This window comes from Gadus macrocephalus, chromosome 17, assembly GCF_031168955.1.
Source record: "Gadus macrocephalus chromosome 17, ASM3116895v1".
Lineage (NCBI taxonomy): Eukaryota > Metazoa > Chordata > Actinopteri > Gadiformes > Gadidae > Gadus > Gadus macrocephalus.
This window is the reverse complement of record NC_082398.1, coordinates 11,330,841-11,351,518: the sequence shown is the minus strand read 5'-3', so window position 1 is coordinate 11,351,518 and position 20,678 is coordinate 11,330,841. Positions and strand designations below refer to the sequence as shown.

General features: G+C 43.0%; 2 protein-coding genes across 3 annotated transcripts; both read left to right on the top strand.

Moving 5' to 3' along the window:
* The first annotated feature begins 647 nt into the window (after positions 1-647).
* On the top strand, positions 648-13,600 carry ndufs2 (NADH:ubiquinone oxidoreductase core subunit S2). Its single transcript, XM_060076888.1, has 14 exons — positions 648-805; positions 1,604-1,707; positions 2,159-2,349; positions 2,596-2,716; positions 6,960-7,072; positions 7,191-7,265; positions 7,436-7,513; positions 8,432-8,517; positions 8,907-9,026; positions 11,225-11,354; positions 12,380-12,475; positions 12,694-12,777; positions 13,174-13,231; positions 13,346-13,600. The coding sequence occupies exons 1-14, from the start codon at positions 699-701 to the stop codon at positions 13,381-13,383; spliced, it is 1,401 nt and encodes a 466-aa protein (XP_059932871.1). The 5' UTR covers positions 648-698; the 3' UTR covers positions 13,384-13,600.
* Positions 13,601-13,825: 225 nt separating this feature from the next.
* fcer1g (Fc epsilon receptor IgFc epsilon receptor Ig) lies at positions 13,826-19,968 on the top strand. Of its 2 annotated transcripts, XM_060076892.1 has the most exons (5): positions 13,828-14,074; positions 17,621-17,712; positions 17,964-18,017; positions 18,430-18,453; positions 18,813-19,968. In XM_060076892.1, the coding sequence occupies exons 1-5, from the start codon at positions 14,011-14,013 to the stop codon at positions 18,876-18,878; spliced, it is 300 nt and encodes a 99-aa protein (XP_059932875.1). In that variant the 5' UTR covers positions 13,828-14,010; the 3' UTR covers positions 18,879-19,968. The 2 variants fall into 2 exon arrangements, with proteins under 2 accessions (XP_059932876.1, XP_059932875.1); XM_060076893.1 differs by lacking the exon at positions 18,430-18,453 and having other exon boundaries at positions 13,826-14,074.
* The last annotated feature ends 710 nt before the right edge of the window (positions 19,969-20,678 follow it).

Below are 20,678 nucleotides of genomic sequence, written 5' to 3'. Positions count from 1 at the left end.
GCTTTGACCTTGCTTCTGTGTTTGGAAACGTTTAAATAAGATGAAATGTTATTGTTAAATTATAATCAACATTAATACGATTAACAGGTAAATTCTATCTATGCAGTCTTATACAGGTGCATAGTTTGTTGGAATCTGTTTTTTGGAATTATATGATAATATTATTCATAGCAGCATAGCTAACCATAGAAATACAACATCAATTGGAAAGTGCGAGGGGTAAAACTACAGCGTGGAGGTGGTGAGGTAACCGACTACCCCAAGAAGAGAAGACGCCCCAGCGCCTTCCCCGGTGAAGCTGCATTATACGAGAACGAAGAGGTTGAAATACCTCATAAAAGGAATTGGAAACCAATTACGTTTACCTCCGCCCCAGCCATTTCTCCATTTTACAAATATGAAGTTAGTATATCATCAAATATTACTTTGGGTAAAAAACACTTACTCTTTCAGTGATTAACCAGATTAGAATCATGATATAAGAAAGAGAGGTAAAAGTTCTGCTTGAGAATATCATTGATTATGTAAATCATTTGTTTGCCAATTTCTCATTAAATGAGAAATTAAGAATGAATTTGACCAACAATATAAAAAACATAGGAATGCAGTACTCTTTCTGGCCGCTGTGGGGCAGAGACGCATCTCACGCCTATTCGACCTCTTCAACCGCAGAAGAAGAAGACAGCCTGATAGCCAACATGGCGGCTACAATGTTGAGGTCGCTGTCCAAACTAGGACGTCCTTCAACTAAATACATCTTAAATAATAATCTGGTCAGCCCTGGCTGCACCGTCCTGCAACACAGGTGAGACAGCAGACATTTGGAGATGACTGTTGTGCTTTTTATTAAGAGTTGTTTCAGTGAACAATGCAGCCAGAGGCTAACGTTAGCTTATAGCGATCACATATGTAACTACATACAACGTCATTTTATTGGATCCGATTATGATCTTTATGATTTTCTAATGCATATTAATACATGGCTTGACCGAATGGTCTGCTGAGATCTCTGACTTAAATAATATGCTGCGAGGTGGATTAATGTCTTGTAATGAATTAGGTGTTTACCATTCAGACCAGGTTGGCTTGAGGTCAAAGTGTTACGTATTTGACCCTGTTTTAGATAGAATCAAATCAACTTCTCAGGTTATCGGAATGCAATGATTTGATGGTGATCAACCGACGTTAAGTTGGCCAGGTCCAGATAGATTTGTCCTCTGTAGGCTGACTCACTGTGTATCCAAATCCCAGTCATAACAATCAAACGGCTTCTGCTTATTTGTGGAATTATAATGATTGTGTTTTAAGAAATGACACCTGCTTACAAGCTGCGCACTTCCTGTCTTAACACCCATTAAGCGTGAGTTAAACAAGGTTACGTTTACTCATGTAGACAGACACACGTTACATCTGATACTGTATCACTTCTCCAGACACAAGCAATGGCAGCCCGATGTGTATAATGATTGTGTTTTAAGAAATGACACCTGCTTACAAGCTGCGCACTTCCTGTCTTAACACCCATTAAGCGTGAGTTAAACAAGGTTACGTTTACTCATGTAGACAGACACATGTTACATCTGATACTGTATCACTTCTCCAGACACAAGCAATGGCAGCCCGATGTGGAGTGGACAGAGCAGTTTGCAGGAGCGGTCATGTACCCTACTGCCATTAACGAGAAGTGGACTCCACCCCCATGGAACGGTACTGTCAATGAAGCTATATGTTTAATTTAGGTGGCTCTTTGTTGTTGCTAGTCCAATGTCTGCCTGCACTCTATCTGTGGTGGTCATCCTTGGGCTAAGATACCATTGCCCCTTCTTAGTCCGTAGTGATGTTTCTTATAATTCACTGCATGTCAGTTTGGATAAAATAATCTGGAACATGACATTTTGAATATATATCTGTATTATTTTGAAAGAAATGTACACCATGACTTATTTAATTTCCTTTTCTGCCTCACAACCAACAACTCAACTCCAAACCACCCACTGCTCTAACATAACCTCCACCTCCTCCACCACTACCATGTCCACCACCATGTCCACCACTCCCCCAAACTACTGCCAACCACCCCCCCCAATCACCTCCACCTCTTCCACCCCCACCCAAACCCCAAAACCTCCTCCTGCCCCACCCCTCCCCTCCACCCCAGACAAGGACGCCCCCGCGGAGAAGGACGTGTCCAACCTGACCATCAACTTCGGGCCCCAGCACCCGGCCGCCCACGGCGTGCTGCGGCTGGTCCTGGAGCTCAGCGGGGAGTCGGTGAAGAAGTGCGACCCCCACGTGGGGCTGCTGCACCGGGGCACAGAGAAGCTCATCGAGTACAAGACCTACCTGCAGGTAAGACGGGATGAGCCTTCAGGATGGTCCCGGATGACGGAGGAAGGTATAATGAATCAAAAAGGATTCACTTTTATAACATGAATAATATATATTTATACATAGTACAGGAAAAATGTTTACCAGAGTGTTTAAAGATCCTGTGTTAAACCAGAATTCTTTAAATGAAAGCCCTTCTTCCATTGATGTATGCCAGTAGAGAAGGCAGAGGCTCTCGTCTGACCTGCTGTGTGTCTGTGTGTCCAGGCACTGCCCTACTTCGACCGTCTGGACTACGTGTCCATGATGTGCAACGAGCAGGCCTACTCGCTGGCCGTGGAGAAGCTGCTGAACATCCAGGCTCCTCTCCGGGCTCAGTGGATCAGAGGTACGGGCGGGTCCCTGGCCTGAACATCACCCCCCACCCCCCCTTCATTTCCTCATGGAATTGCATCTGTGTGACCGCTAGATATTATTTGCAATTGTGCAAAAACATTCCTTCCACTGTTAGTACCACTACACGGTGTGTGCATTGCACAGGTTAATTAACATTTTGTTTGCATTTCATTATTGGTACATTAATCAGTGCATTAAATTAGGGCTGCAACTAGCGATTATTTTAATAATCGATTAAGCGGTAGATTATTTTTTCAATTCATCGATGAATCGGATAAAAAAAGAAACATTTGTAATTGGCGCATCTTTATTCAAAAACTGAACATTACTTCAAATTCACAGTGCAGACTGAAGTGTAAAAACACCAGGTTATTGCTCCAACGTCCCGGAACTATTAAAAGTAATATTAAATGATAAAAAAATAAAAAAAACATAACTGGGATAACATAAAAAAAAATACAATGTATGATATACATTTATATATATATACTGTATATAAGGGATGTCCATGGTTAACCGATAAGATCTTTGACCGGTAAATACTAACCGTTAAAACTGAATTAAATCATCTTAATTTCTCTCAGATGACAGGAGATCGTTAATTTTTATTGGGATTGATACAACTATTGATACTTTTTTATTATTTTGTTGAAATAGAACTCGTATTATTGCTTTAATTGCTGATAAGATGATCATAGCTCAAGATAGGACGTTAAACAGGTCATAATTCCATCTTTACTATCTATTTATATTGCTGGGAAAACAAGTTTTCGCCAAAAATCATTTTTTTTTAAACACATTAATCATATTACTGAGCCGACCTGAACACATCACATTTGACAATGTATGCTCCTTTTTTTAAGCTAACTAGCTCTATATCCTGCCGATTGTAGTGTGGATTTGAAAACAGGATTACTATTTTTAACCGACGGGACTTTCTACACCGTCCGGTTGTGTGATTACTACCGCTGCTAATTGACTGTTGATGCACGCGGTGCCAACTCCGAGCCCGCCTGCACACCGTCTGCAGCAGCAGCAGCTGACAGTTTTCGGTTGGACCAGGGGTGTCAAACTCATTTTAGCTCAGGGGCCACATGGAGGATAATCTATTCCCAAGTGGGCCGGACCGGTAAAAATATGGCATAATTATGTAAAATTAAACATGCTGTGAGCACACCAAACACAGGTTTCCCATTTACTTCCGTGAATAAAAAGGACGATGACCATTTTTCTTGGAAAATTCTGCACTCTGTGTCCACTTTTCGTCTTTTTGACAGAGACATTTTGGGGCAATGAGAGTGCCAAAGCGCATAATGTTGAAAGTATAAGGCAGAACGACAAGGTAGCTCCGGGCTAGCTGCACTACCTGTTTATACTTGCTCCCTGCTCAGCCCCGGTATAAAGTTTGCTTGCTTAAAGGTCCCATGACATGAAAATCTCAATTTATGAGGTTTTCTAACATAAATATGAGTTCCCCTAGGCTGCCTATGGTCCCCCAGTGGCTAAAACTTGCGTTTGGTGTAAAACGAGCACTAGCTGTTCTGCTCGCCTTTGGAAAAAACGGAGGCTCAAGCGCGCTGATTTGGAAATCTGTGCTCATGACGTCATGAGGAATCTCAGCTCCTCCCCTTACTCTGCCTGGCCCGCCCAGAGACGTTGGCCCGCCAATGAGACTCGACCGTGCGAGCGCCACATGTGTGTGTGTGAATACACATACTGTAACGCAAGTGTTTCTTGTCGGTTCTTTGACGTGTCTTGTATTTCCACAACGAGACTGTCGTGGGGGTTATCGGAGCCATGGTTGAGAAGGAATTGGGGGAAAGGAACTTTGGTTTGACTCGCTGAAGTACATGAACTGCGACATGCCGCCGGTTGCCGCGAGGCACCATCGCCCGGCAGCCGGCAGCAGGCAGCGCGCGGTTCAGTCGACTTCAGGTTGATGTGAAAGTGGAAGAACCAGAGACGTCGCAGAACCCGACAAAGTCGTTTGTGATTCATAATATCGTCTGGAGGCGCACACAATATGTTATATGATATAGATATCTAGGCTATGTATTATATGATATTATTTAGATATAGAGCTCCAGGACTGTAACGCAAGTGTTGTACACTTCCTTGTTATTTGGATAACCGTTCTGCTGTTGGTGTGATGGCGCATCACGTCGGACTCTCGTCTCTGGTATTTCTACAACGAGACTCGTATTGGGGGTTATCTCAGCCAAGGTTGAGAATGAATTGGGGGGAAGGAACTTTGGCTTTGACTCCCTCAAGACCATGAACCACGACAAGGAGGAGAAAGGGATCTTTGCCGGGCAGCGCTTATGCGCCTCCGGCGGTGGTCCCTCAGCGGGGCTCAAGCGGGAGACATTCGCCGCCAACAATCCCTTTCTCCTCCATGTCGTGGTTCATGTTCTTGAGGGAGTCAAAGCCAAAGTTCTTTCCCCCCAATTCATTCTCAACCTTGGCTGAGATAACCCCCAATACGAGTCTCGTTGTAGAAATACCAGAGACGAGAGTCCGACGTGATGCGCCATCACACCAACAGCAGAACGGTTATCCAAATAACAAGGAAGTGTACAACACTTGCGTTACAGTCCTGGAGCTCTATATCTAAATAATATCATATAATACATAGATATCTATATCATATAACATATTGTGTGCGCCTCCAGACGATATTATGAATCACAAACGACTTTGTCGGGTTCTGCGACGTCTCTGGTTCTTCCACTTTCACATCAACCTGAAGTCGACTGAACCGCGCGCTGCCTGCTGCCCGCTGCCCGCTGCCGGGCGATGGTGCCTCGCGGCAACCGGCGGCATGTCGCAGTTCATGTAGCCTACTTCAGCGAGTCAAACCAAAGTTCCTTTCCCCCAATTCCTTCTCAACCATGGCTCAGATAACCCCCACGACAGTCTCGTTGTGGAAATACAAGACAAGTCAAAGAACCAACAAGAAACACTTGCGTTACAGTGTGTGTATTCACATTGATGTGGACGTTGAAGAACCAGGAACGTCGGAGAACCCAACGCGGTCGTTTGAGATTCATAATATCGGCTCACACAGCTTTTGGCCGTGATAATATATATTATATGATATAGATATCTGTGTAGGCTATATGATAATATTTAGATATAGAGCTCCAGGACTCCCGTGTGTTCTAGAATATTTACAGAACACGGCTAAAGGGTGTGCGCCTCGCCATTGCGATACATCCACTGTAAACAGAGCGCATGGTGGCTGCAAGCTGCTCAGGGCCACACCCCCACCCTCCTCCTTGACACGCCCACCGAAACAGCGCATTTGGGGGAAGCTCAATGTGCGACTGGCTCGGAGTGGCTGTAACTCTGCACCACGGCTGAATTTAGGGAACGTCTTTGAATACTGTGTTAGTTGCCCACTAATACCTATATTAAAGAATACATAAAATAGCATGTCATGGGACCTTTAACATAATTGCTATTGCGACTTCTAGTGGACACATTAAGAACAGCAGTTTCCTTCATTGAAAAATAGCAGATCATTTTACGTTACATTCCAAAGCGACTTCCAGTTACACACAATTGTCCAGTAGTTCAATGTACAACAAATTAATCAGTGGCAGTCAATGCAATCCATGTAATGATAGGAAGGATTTTTATAAAAAAAATTATAACTTTTTTTAAATTATTTTTATTTTTTTTACAATACTGTACTTCACAAAATCATCTCGCGGGCCGGATTAAACCCGTTCGCGGGCCTGATCCGGCCCGCGGGCCGTACGTTTGACACCCCTGGACTAGACGGATACTGAGTTGAAGGAGTTTTTTTTTTTAACCCAAAGACGGTGAGGTACAACACTTTTATATAGGCCTACAGTCCAGTGTTAAGATATGACCAAAATACAAGCTGTGGTCGCTCACACTAAAGCTCGCTGTGGGCGTGCATGAACCGTGAACCAACCTGTCGGCGGCTGGCTGTAAACCGGGCCGAGCCTACGAGTGACGTATTAATCGCGCGACTCAACGAATCGATGACCAAACTCGTTGCCAACGCTTTTAGTAATCGATTTTATCGATTCGTTGTTGCAGCCCTACATTAAATGAAAAATGTTAAAATAAAAAAAACACTTGACAGAAAGTTACCAACATTTACTTTACCGATTTGATCCTCTCATTTGTAGGGGCCTCCCCTGGGGTATATACCATTATTGTGAATGCTTTATATATGTGTTTGTGTGTGTTTGTGCGCACAGTTCTGTTCGGAGAGCTCACACGCATCCTGAACCACATCATGGCCGTCACCACGCACGCCCTGGACATCGGCGCCATGACCCCCTTCTTCTGGCTGTTCGAGGAGCGGGAGAAGGTACGCTGCGCTCTCTGGCTCTCTCGTTCCGGTTCAACCCCCCCTCATCGTGGACCACTGTTCATAACCCCGTCCAAGACCGTGACCTCCCTGACCTCTCTCTCGCTCTGCCCTCCAGATGTTTGAGTTCTACGAGCGTGTGTCGGGGGCCCGGATGCACGCGGCCTACGTCAGACCGGGCGGTGTACACCAGGTAGAGACGGCCTCCTCTCCATCCGCCCCTCCATTCTACTGCCTTGCTCCTTGGGCAAGATGCCTAGCAACCCCTTACCTTCACCGTCTCGACAAATGGCTTTGTATAGTAGCATATGCTAAACGACTGATTTGTGTGTGTGTGTGTGTGTGTGTTCTCCTGTCCTCCAGGACATGCCCCTGGGCCTGATGGACGACATCTACGAGTGGTGTAAGAACTTCTCCATCCGAATCGACGAGGTGGAAGAGGTGAGGGGGCTCCGACCTCTTGGGGTCTCCTCCTAGACCCCGTCCACACGGGCGAAAACTATCCGTTTTCCTTTGATGCGGTTCAGGAATATCTCTGTAAAGACGGATTCATTGCGAAACCGCAGCGAGCTGTAGAAACGCTGTAGTAGACATTCCAGGCCCTTAAGGGGCGCTGCTTCTGCTACAAAACTCCAGCAAAAAGAAAATGAAGAAGAGGCGAGCACGCGCGTAAAGCCTACGCGCTGTTTACAAACATACAGTTCGAGTACCCCTTGGTAGCGCTTCGTGGTGGATCTATATAGTTTTGGTGTATGTGTCTGTCCGTAACTTTTTAGCTAATTTTGGTAGCGGAGCAAAATTAAATATTGCACGAGCAAACCAACAAGGGGCCTTATCTGGTGCAGAATCGTCACAAGCATGTAGTCCGCCATCATTGTTGTTGTCGTCCTGAGACGCCGCAGGCTAGCCAATCACTAAGGCTAGAGGTTTGGGGCGATGGCGTCAGCGTTTGCGTTTCAGGCGTCCGCACGAATCCTAATGCGAAAGTTCCGTTTTTATTTGAATCCACCCTGGGACCTGGTTTCAGAAAAGTGCGTTTCCGGGCACCGGATCCGCCCGATCTGTCTGGACGGTCGGCCCGAACGAACAAGACTTATTCGGTTTCACAAAATACTCGTCTCTGATAGGACGGGGCCCTAGTATCTCTCCTTTTCTATGATTCCCCCTCTGCCAATGTCATGTTCTCTGAGCGCCTCACTGTTGAAGCTCAAATGGTGTCGAGCTCATTTATCTGGTCTAGCGTGGGCCACGCAGGTGTTCTGACAGCAGGGGGCGCTGCTGTATGCCATCGGCGGAGGAGAGTTTAAAGCAGGCCTGTTGGGTGACTTTGTGTTGTGGGGTTCCCTCCTCTCTGGCCAGATGTTGACCAACAATCGCATCTGGAAGAACCGCACGGTGGACATCGGCGTGGTGACCGCTGAGGAGGCCCTCAACTACGGCTTCAGGTAGTCCCGTGTGTGTGTGTGTGTGTGTGTGTGTGTGTGTTTGTGTGTACACAAGCATTTCTGCGTTTTTGTAGCCCTGCTTAATCTTTCTGTCTTGGTCAGGGGACTGTTGAAAATTTCCATGAAACAATTTCCCATGGAAGCGATAAAGTTCATTGGATCTGAATGAACGTGTATGCAATGATTCACAAGTCATCGTTTTACTAAAAAGGATAGAATACGATTTTAGATTTTAAACATCTTTTAAACATTTTCCACGAGCCACGTTAAAAACCACAATAATTTACAAAACATTATGCACGCAATGCAATCCTGCGACCAGTATCGGAGCCTGGGTGGTCCTGATGTTGCCCCTCGACCGGCCCTGACCCGTTCCTCTGTCTCCTCAGTGGTGTGATGCTGAGGGGCTCGGGCATCAAGTGGGACCTGAGGAAGAGCCAGCCCTACGACAAGTATGACGAGGTGGAGTTCGACGTCCCCATCGGCAGCAGGGGGGACTGCTACGACCGGTGGGTGCTAGTTATTCACTAAGCCTGTCTGGTTGTATGTTGTACTGGACCAGTGTTAATTTTGTCAGCTATTTTAGATTTAGTCTTAGTCTTTTGACGAAAATGCTTAGTATATTTAGTCACATTTTAGTCATTGTTTTCCTTTGTAGTTTTAGTCTAGTTTTAGTCGACGAAAAGTCCTTACATTTTAGTCAACTTTTAGTCATTACTTTTAGTCAAAATGTTTTCTCTTTTTAAACTAGTTAAATTAGGCTAACCCTATATAGGCTATATGGACACCTGCTAAGTTGTTCCACTCAAATAGGGTACTAAAGTGAAAACGTTACGTTGTCCTGGCAACCGGATTTTCAGTTCTAAACAACCGAACGAGAGATGGCGTTCTCCATTGCTTCCATGTGTTGTTTCTTTCAAAATTAAAATAAATCAATTTCAAGAGGTGAAAATCACTACCAATCGAAAAATGTCGAGGCGTTCATGTATTCCCCTGGGGTATTAAAAGGAAAAGTTTGTAAACGTTAGTTTAGTTTAGTTATTTTTTTAATATGAAGACAATCTATTCTCAATATTACTTACATCATTGGTAAAGCAAACTCACAAATCAATTCGCAAAAAGATTGTTCCTTTTCTATAAAGGGTTCGTGTGGCATAGGATTTCCCCTTGTTAATTTGGTTTGTGTAGAACCGAAAATCTGTTGCTCTCGAAACGTGACGTCACACTTTAGTACTCTTGTCTGTTCAGCCTTCAAAACGATAGCTGGTAAATTGTGAAAAATGCATTAAACTGTAATCAGAAAACGCGGTTATATGCTATAAACCCTATAGTATCTTGGGTATAAAGGCTGGGACGAATTTCAAAGTCCACCTTATGTTGAAGTATAGACCGTGGCGATTCCCATTGAAACGAATGGCGCGGTGATTTTCTTCAAAACGAGAGCCGGTAAATTGTGAAAAATGAATTAAACTGTAATCAGACAACGCGGTTATATGCTATAGACCCTAGTATCTGTGGAATAAAAGCTGGGAAGAATTTCGAATCATGTACAATGCATAACGTTAGCTCATAGCTGAGTGGACCATACCTCCCGTTGCCAAGTCGTAGCTAAGGTCCGTCCTATTTACTGGAGGAGTGAACAGTTGCATAAGAACATTACGGGAGTGTACTGATTGGAAAATATCGTGCATTTTGAATGTCCAAATAGCACACCAATAACATTTTCGTCCCGTCTCGTCTCGTCAACGAAAACAAAATGACATTTCGTCATCGTTTTTATTATCACAGATCTATTTTTAGCTCGTCAACGTCTCGTCTTAGTCACAGAAAAAAGGTTGTTGACGAACATTTTTCGTCATATTTTTTCGTTGACGAAATTAACACTGTACTGGACGTAGTTCATGTACCGAGGGTTTGTTCTGTGAAAAAGATTGTTCCTCTTTGATGTCTTTTCCCCGTGGGGGAAGAACTGCCCCCATCTTATCATCTGATCTTTCTATCTTGGTCGTCTTTTTTCTATACCGGATATAGTGACAGGCGGAAAGTACAGGTTGTGTATGAGGATGTTTAACTGTGATATTAGCGAAGTGCCCTCGCCTCTTCGTCTGCTTTTTGTAGTGTTTTAAGGAAGGGTGGCAGTCTTACAGAACCATCTGTCGCTGTTGAACGTTTACTGGGGAAGTATTGGTTAGTTCTTCATTTTGAGTGAGATCCTTTGGTGGGATCATTGGCCATCATGAGAAGGGTGCATCCATGCATTGTATTACTTGTTCAATGGTTGAACAAAGTTTCGGATCTATGTCGGATTCGGCAGGTAGCCAAAGCTGTGGTTTCGATACCGAAAGCAGTGTTTCCCCCAGAAAATGTCTTAGTCAAGGTGGTCAAGGAGCCGGGGGGGGGGGGGGGGGGTCTCCGTTTCAATTCCATTCAAAAAGCCTTATGGCACGACCATTGTTGTAACAGTATTACTGATGCATTATTGATCTTTAATTTTTACACCTGATGGAAGTATGTTTTCTATGTTTTCCCTATTGTTGTTAAGGCAGCCGCCTTAACAACACAGTACTGGGGGAAACACTGGAAAGTGGGAGTGGTATCGGGACATCTCTAGTTAATATCGATATCTTTGAGTACCGCCCAGCCCTAACTTCAACATACGTGTGTGTGTGTGTGTGTGTGTGTCCGTGTCCGTGTCCGTGTCCGTCAGGTACCTGTGCCGCGTGGAGGAGATGCGACAGAGCCTGAGGATCATGATCCAGGCCATGAACAAGATGCCCCCCGGGGAGATCAAGGTGGACGATGCCAAGGTGGCACCGCCCAAGAGATCAGAGATGAAGGTGAGGCCGGGGTCACACACTAGACACGGGACAGGACGGCCCGTGAAGGACCACAACGCTTGTCTCGGCCTGACACCATAACACATTTTTCTGGGCGATGAATTGCCCCAGAAATGATTGCCATAAGCGATAATATTGCAGTTTTTCAACTAATATAATGATAATGGCATAATAATGCAAGTACACCCTTTCGAAGATCAATAAACTTTTATTTTTAAAGAACACTGGAACTGGACGTCTGGAAAACATTTAAAATATCCAGAATAAATTAACAAAACAACCAAAAACAATAAATAAAATGGACTCTTTTAACAAAAAATACTCAAGGGGGTTTACTCGTTGTGCCCTTTAATTATGAGCCCGAGCCCGATTTCAACCCGAAATTTGTTATTTAGTTATTTGTTATTTAATATATATATAGATGTGTAGAACGCCGGTCATTATCGGGAAAATAAGCCCTGAAAGGGCTTGTTTTCGATAATGGCCGGCGATGTTCTATACATTATCCCGCTTATTACACGGCTACTTGCCAAAACTAAAAAATAACTTCACATGGTGTGTCTTTTTACAATTTATTCATTAGCAGCATATGTAGTGTTGATCAGCAGAGAAATAGTCCGCCAAAGACGTTGACGTTGCTTCGCAACCGATGACGCTGGGGTTGAAAAGTTACCTGACTAGTATCCATGCAATTGAACGGAGCGTTCCACGGCATTGAGAAGACCCGTGTAATAAAGACCTATAATATTTCTGTTCATGGCATAGATTTCTTCTCAGATTAGGCCAATAAAGCAATGATTTAAAAAAAAAAAGAGGTGAGTGAGAATGGAAATTATTGTAGCCGGCAAAGAATTATCGCTTTAATTTATCGCGCAATTAATTGATTTATTGCTTATCGCGACGGGCCTACGCTTGTCACATACACCCCAACCGACTTAAACCGTTTGCCGTTCATGCGTGGGAGAACGTATGCCTGTCTGTCAACCGTGGGTACAATATCGCCTTGTCCTCCACCGTCCCCCCAGATGTCCATGGAGTCTCTGATCCACCACTTCAAGCTGTACACGGAGGGCTACCAGGTGCCCCCCGGGGCCACCTACACCGCCGTGGAGGCCCCCAAGGTGGGAGAACCGCCGCCGCCGCCCCACCTCCTACCTCCTACCTCCTACCTCCCTCCATCTTCTTATTATCCTTTTAGATTTGCAGCACAGCGTTGCCGTCGGGATGTGATCTATTTTATTAGAACTAATAAAATAAACGGTTTGTTCATTTTTTCTTCTTTCATGGTATTACTGAAGTAGAAAACAAAGTCTGTGTGTGTGTGTGTCTTCCTCTGCAGGGAGAGTTTGGTGTGTATCTCGTCTCCGATGGCTCCAGCAGGCCCTACCGTTGCAAGATCAAAGCCCCCGGATTCGCCCACTTGGTGGGTACAATGCATCAATATTTTATTTTAATTTTTTATGTTTATGTTTTTATTATTCATGTTTTTTTTATGTTTTAATGCTGACATTTTGGGGGTGGGATTATTGGGAGTTATTATGATTCGTAGTAATTGTAAAGTTAATAAAAAAAATTCATAGTACAGTTAATAATTAATTCAATTGATTATAGATTAAAATCTGTTAGTAATGTACTTTTCAGTTGTTAATGTACCTTTCAAGAATGTCTGTGGGGCTTTCTAGTTCCGTCATTGTAAACAGTGTTTTAAAGTCTAGGCCTGTTTGGCTGAACTCCTCGTCAAACCACTTCCGTGAGCCCCGACTGTTTAGTGGTCTGCTTGTTCAACATTAACAAGTGAGTTCACCTTCTCTTCCTCCAGGCTGCCCTCGACAAGATGGCCAAGGGACACATGTTGGCCGACGTGGTGGCCATTATCGGTGAGACTTCCGCACCAAACCTCGACAGGCTGAGTGCCTGGGGGCTCGCTAGCTGCTCTGCCTGTGGTGAGGCCTCGCTAAACCACGGCGTATCTTGTTCTCTGTGTTCCCCAGGTACACAAGACATCGTGTTCGGAGAGGTGGACCGTTGAGGCGGCCTGAAACCCAGACAACGACTTCCTTTATGTTGAAGAGCTCCCGATTTCAGCCGCACCCACTCTCTATCTCTTTCTCTCTCTCTCTCTCTCTCATCTCACGCTCGGCTGTAGGTTTGTCCCGATCCACCTTTCAAAGTAGGGAGATGGAGACTCCGGCTCTTAATCAATCAATGTACAACGCCTAAATAAACCCTAATAAATATTTTATGACCTATTCATTGTAAATCATTTTCTTTGTTTTTTTACGTGGTGAATGTTAAGCCACCAGGATGATCCACATGGTCACAAGCCGATGTATAGATGTGTGTATACAGTATATAGGGGACGGCTGAGAGCAGGGCAAGCTGAGTGCTTCATAGAGATAAAAGGATGCCCTTCTTCTGGTGTGCCGATCAGGGTAGGGGAGTGGTCTGACGCGATCTTAGCGGAATGGACATAGAGCTGGAGACCACAACTTCCCCTTGGGGTTTTTAAGAGAAGACAAAAGCGGCACATATTCTCTAGAATTCAAAAGTACGAAAAAGGCTTTGTTTCATTTCAGGCTCGTCCTTGCCCAGTCTGGTTAAGGCAGTCCGTTGATTTGCATGAGAAGATACATTAAAGTTTACGCTCTTGGTCGTAATGATGGCGGGCAGTCGGCCGACTCTCTCAGCCTTAGTGCTCTGGATGCATTTCTGCAGTGTTGGTGAGTATCTGATACGTTTCTGATACACTTGTAGGTTTCTGACTATCTGATATAAGATTGGGTGGCTGATATATTGCCGAATATCTGATTATATTTGAGACTTAGTATTCATCAACTTTTGAGTGGGATTTATAAATGGTTTATTTGTTTAAACCGGAAATGGTATAATAAGAAAGATTAGAAAAAGGACCGAAAGTAGTTCATAAACATTGAAATCATCATAGCCACATCAAATCTATTTTAATGGGGCCTATGATTCACTTTAATTTATTCCATTTTTAATTTTTACTGTACCAAAAATAACCTTATAGGCATATAGCTATAGGGGCAGATTTAATAAAAATATCTTAATTGATCATTTCTGGCTAAGTAAAGCTTGATGGGTGACAGGACCAGGAGGTTGTAATGGATTATGTTGTGTAAAATGTCTTGTGACGCACATTTCAAGTTTTGTTATCAAGTATTGAGTGGTCTACAAATTTAGTAAAACAACGCAAAAACAAGCAATTAAAAATATTAATTAAAAACAAAGTCAAATATTCAGTTCTATATTTCTAAAGGAGAGCACGGGGAGCCTTCACACTTGAAGGCCATCAAAACTTGAGGGGAGATGGGCAACATGATTGAATGATCGCTACACTTCTAAACCTACAAGGAACATGACTGGGCTCCTGTTGGTCTGACGTCAGGCCCCGATATCAGGCCTGTGTTGCCTAATAGTTGGCACCTCCCACCTAGCATGCAGCAGCTGACACAGGTTTTTGTTCTCCAGTTGACACTTGGGTAACACTTTATAATAAGGTTGCCATAATAAATAGCAAACTAGTCATTGCCTAACCCTTTGTTAATATTTGTTAATTGTTACTAAAATATCTATTTGGCACAAGTTATCGCTTTTTCATCATTAATTAAATATTAGTTGTTTGCATAACCCCAACCTTAACCCACGACCCTAACCCTAACACACAGCCCTAACCCTAACCATAACACACGTTCCTAACCCTAATGCATGACCCTAACCCTAACCAGCGACACTGCCCAGTGAAAAAAAAAAAACGATTCACTTGTGCCAAATAGATATTTTAGTAACAATTAACAAATATTAACAAAGGGTTAGGTACTGACTAGTTTGCTATGGCACCTTATTATAAAGTGTTACGACACTTGTCTTACTTCACTCAATCACCCAAATCTTACACTTAAACGTGTTCAAATCTATCCTAAAAAAAAGTTGCACCCATTAAAAACCTCTAAAGAATGCATAGACAAATATTAAACTAGTCTTGGAGTTATGTGCACGATGGATATCTGGTTCCGTATTAACAGAACTGCAACTACCCTTCCTGCTTTGCTTGTGCGAGGGCTAACCCTGAACCCAACCTTTACCACCCGTCTGCTGTAATGGAGGCTGGGAAGACCTTGCAGGACAGACTGGTAGAACTTGTGTTATTGGATCTGATCACGCTAGTTGGTGTTGGGCACTTTTGAAGCGTTCCCAAGAATGACGATTGGGAAGTAAGGAGGACTTTCTACTCTACCGGACACGTGCACACAAATATATCAAACTTGATTGAACTCTTCATTCCTGCTTTAGGCTTATTTTTTTCTTAGCACCCCTTGGACTGTTTTTTTAGAGAATTAGCAGTGAATAAGCACACCTATTGACCGTTGTTGAATAGGTGTGCCTTTTGGATCTTCACCCCACAGACGCAATACCTCAGTTTGTTTACAGTGACTTTTCTTAAGTCATCATGAATTAAGTGAACGCTTTTGTTCTCACAGTCCTACTCTTCACCTCTTCCACAATCTGTGCCAACATTTCAGAAAAGTAGTGTTTACCCTCGTGTCAACAGCTGGATGTTGTTGAAAGGTTGTCACGGCAACTTGTTCAAGACAAGTGTCTGTCTTCACTTTCGACCAAATATCTGATATCATGTTTCTGTTTACCCATTAGAAAAGCCTTTAATGGGACGAGCAGCACACTGGAAATACGTTGTCAAACTAGTTTTCTCCCTCTGGCTCGATTTAGTCTAATCATACCTTAACTGTTTTAGTTCCCACGGCCCCGCCCATGCCAAAAAATCTATGAACCTCATTCACCTAGCTGCTTTCCTAACGCTGGCTTGGGGAGGAAAACAGAACAAAGAGTTCCACACTCAGGCCCACTTTGGAGAAGACCGCCCAATGATTACACATGTAAGTTAGCACACAAAGAAGATGATTGCAAAATGAAATGCAGGAAGGCTGCACTAGGGAGTGGCCTTTTTGAAACGTCGTCGTGAAATAGAAGGCTCTTTATGGGTTAAAAAAGGGCTTTATTATAACATCCTATGACCAACTCACCTTATGACCAACTTAAGATAGATAGAATCTGAGTGTATCGTTTGCATGGTCCATTTGCTGTTTGGAAAGCCAAATATATGTTGAAACTAAATCTCATGTTTGTTTCGGAGACACTTTAAAAGCAATGCAGTCGCAGGTCAAAGTGTCTCTCTTCCCCTTCTCTGCTCCTCCACCCCCACCACCTCCCCAATGCCCTTCTCTATTTTTCTTCCTCTTCTCGTCTTCTATCCTCTGTGGTCTGTCTCTACCACAGCGGGAAACTCTGCAGCAGCCATTGCTGCTCTCTTGTCTTAAACACTCACAGACACTAATAGAGATGCAGATGTGAACCCTTTTTCACACCACCAATTAAGACCAAGTAAAGCCTTTGAGTCCGGATTCTATTACAAAGGACAAAAGCTCTTCTTGTGTCAAAGCTCACTACAAAACAGCACGCGCACACGCACACGCACACGCACAAATTGAATATGAAAAAACTCAGGTTAGGATTGTGAAAGGGATTATGTATGATGAAGTGCAAAATATAAGGGTATCAAGTCAAATTTATTGCATCTCTTCATTAATATTAGTTATTTTCCATAAATGTTTGGTATAGTCTATACACTATACCAAACAGTAATACGGGTCCTGTGATTTAATATATCAGGTTTGTTTTTCGTGTTTCTGAGAATGTCACTCACGACTGGACATTAGTAACATTATACAACATCAGAATAATTAATAATAGTTTATTTGCTTAATATAATTTTTTTGGGAAATTTTATTTAACCAAAAGATAAATGTACAGCACTGTTTTTACTAGAATAAAAACAAGCATTTAAATGAACCCGTGATCAAGAGCCTTGACCAATGTTTCAGTTTAGTTTAACTGTCAAATTGTTGTGTGTTGGCCTATGGATTAGTCATAACAAATTGCTTCTCTTAATTGTATTGCTTTATTGTAGAAATTGAAACTCGTAATCATATTTCTAGCCTACATTTAAATAATATTTTAAATTATTATTTGGTAAGATTTGACGCCGTAGAATTGCAGTAAACTTTACCCAACCGTTAGAAACATCTAGGCTACCCTTACCTCAGACAGTTCGGCTCCCTTTTTTTTTATCAATTGCTACTTCGAATAATACTTAGTGTATAGTACCCCCGTTAGCCCAATAGAGGCCAGTATTACACTCACACCGCTCAATGACTTCCTCTGTGCAGCGGCGCTGACGGAGCCTGAGGTGTGCTACCTTCTGGACGGCATCCTGTTCTTCTACGGGATCATCCTGACCGTGCTCTATTTCAGAATCAGGGTGAGTAGTTTAATGTGCTTCTGTTAAGCTTTCTTTTATATTGTTTTTTAATTCTTGTCTTTATTGTTGAGGAAAAGAAAGGAGGGGGGGGGGGGCTTTTAACTTGACCCTTCTGCATGAAAAATAAAATACAATTATGTCTGATAATTTTGCGAGGTGACGTCTTTCGGAATGGAAAAAGGAAAGCTTAACAAGGTCCACACACGCGCTTCTATCACCAATAATTTTTTTTTCTCTCACTCCTCAACCAGCGTCAACAGATGAGTCGTTCGAATGCTCAAACTCCTCCAATAAAGGGGAAGAAGGTACACAAACACGCACACAATGAACACACCCACAATGAACACACACAATGAACACACACAATGAAACCACTCACACAAACAAGGAACACACACACACACACACACACACACACACACACACACACACACACACACACACACACACACACACACACACACAATGAACACATTCACACAAACAATGAACACACACACGTACAATGAAAGCACACACTGAAATAAATCACCATCACCCTTATCTTTCCCACTACCACACATCCTCTGAGCATGAAAACCAGAAATTCAACTCATCCTCTCACCTCCCATACGTCTACCCGCCCTTTAATTTAAAGAACTGTTTGTTCGGCATGTGTTGGTGGGTCTGCATTTGTATATGTGGTGGTAAACTTTTTTATGTTTGCGTCCCAAACAGCCAGCGGAAGAAGGCGTATACACGGTAAGCAAACTCAACGGGGGCAATGGAACAACACCTGGGTTCAAATCTCAGCAAGGATCAGATTTCTAGTTTGTAGGTCTTCAACATGTGTTCACCTTGGCTTGCTTTCAATTTCAACGACAGGTAGTTTCGGCTTTCTGTGAGTGTGTGTGTGTGCGTGTGTTCAGTGTGTGTGTGTGTGTGTGTGTGTGTGTGTGTGTGTGTGTGTGTGTGCGTTTGTGACCCTGAAACTTGTCTTTGGGTGTGCGCGAAAGTGTGCAAAGCGTCGGTGGGACACTGTGTGTCTGTGAATAGTGTGTGTGGATGTGATAAAGAACTGAAACTGACCTCATGTGTCTCATGTTGTCTCCCCCCCACAGGGCCTGGCATCTCACACTCAGGACACATATGAGACGGTCGGCATGAAGAAGAATCCAAACATGTGAACCAGTCGGTTTCAGCTCCGTCGGTTTGTGAGGCTGACAACCAATGTATAAACTATATTATCCATAGTCATTCTAACAATATTAATGTATAAACTATATTATCTAGTCATTCTAACAACATTAATCTATTAACTGTATTATGCAGACATTCTAACACAAACGTATAAACTATATCATGCATGAACTATATTATCCATAGTCATTCTAACAGCATGAATGTCTAAACTATATTATTCATAGTCATTTTAAAAACATTAATGTATAAACTATATTATCCATAGTCATACTAGCGACATTAATTTATCAACTTTATTATCCATACTCATTCGAACAACATTAATGTGTCAACTATATTATGCTTACTTCTTCATTCTTCTGTGTGGAAATGTGTCTAGGCGAAAATAAGAAGCGGGAAAACACCCGATGCTCTCCTTCGAATCCTTTGCAAATATTTATGCATATCAGGGCAGGCAAAGTTGAGCCTGTAGTGCCTTTGTTTGTGTACAACAACACATGTGTTGTCGCATGCGTTGCGTGTGCGTGCGCCTGGCCACACATAGACACATGGAAATACTAACATGTGAGCCGACACCAGAAGGGAGACATAGACGGGCTTTCTGCACGATGTACGATACACTAGGGGTCTGTTGAGGAGGTGATGATCTAGTGGTCGGGGTGGTGGGATGTCAAAAAAAAAAGAAAGAAAGGTGTCTGGGTTCGATCTTCAACGTTCTTCGATCTGCCTTTTGATATGTTCACACGTTCTCGAGTTCTACCAGATAAATGTTACACAGTTGGCGTAAACGTTTTTTAACACCAACTGTCTCAATGTTTTTGCTGTTGGTGAATATTTTCCATGTTATCTGTTTCTTTCTTTCTTTGGGCTGTGGCCAGATGATACTTTTAAAATTGTCATAACTTTTGTCTCAAATCAAATATGTATTGTACATAGAATATGGAAGTGGGCTTATCTGTTTCCTCTATATTTCTTCAACTCATCATATATCAGCATCACACATATTTGTTATCGCTTTAAAAACGAGTGCAATATATTTCATGTCGTTGTCATTAAAGATATAAAGGAGATATACATTTGTGTGTTTGTGGGGGCTGTGTCAATCCTCTGGTGGGGGCGCAGTGGAAACCAGCCTCTCAACCTTCCCCGCATAGTCTGACCTCACTTCCTGTTTGCGTGCCTGCGGCTGATGTACACACCAGTTGAAACCTGAGGGTGAGAACGGGCTTGCTTCAGGGTTATTTCTAGAGCAGATGCCACAGGAAGTCCCATGTGTTTGGATGGGCTCCAAAACACTGCTTCTGCATGTCCATTTCACCCTCCCAAACTGCTCACTTATCTAAATCTAACGTCTAACGCCTTCAAACTCAATTTGAATACAATTTAAACTGAAATGTGAAACTATCCTTACACTCTGACACTCACTCGTTGAAACCTGATGACCCACTCAAACTAAACAACCTTTCTTGAACCAAATATCAAGCTCTTTCTCAAAGTGAATATCTAAATAGCTGAAATGAAATGAACTATCGTACCCCCTGAAACCCTTAGTGCTGTGACCACTCCACGTGATCCTACATTAAACTGAAATGTGTTGCCTCACCAAAAAGTTTTTTCCTTCTTATATATATATGTATATGTATTTTTTTTAGCAAATCTGCTCAGTATCTTGAGAGGCCCAATTGGCAACCTGCCTCAAATGTGGAGCACACTTTAAACAGCTAAACATTTCTGGAGAAGTTATTTACTGTAAAACATAGAATCTATATGGCATCAAGACTGAT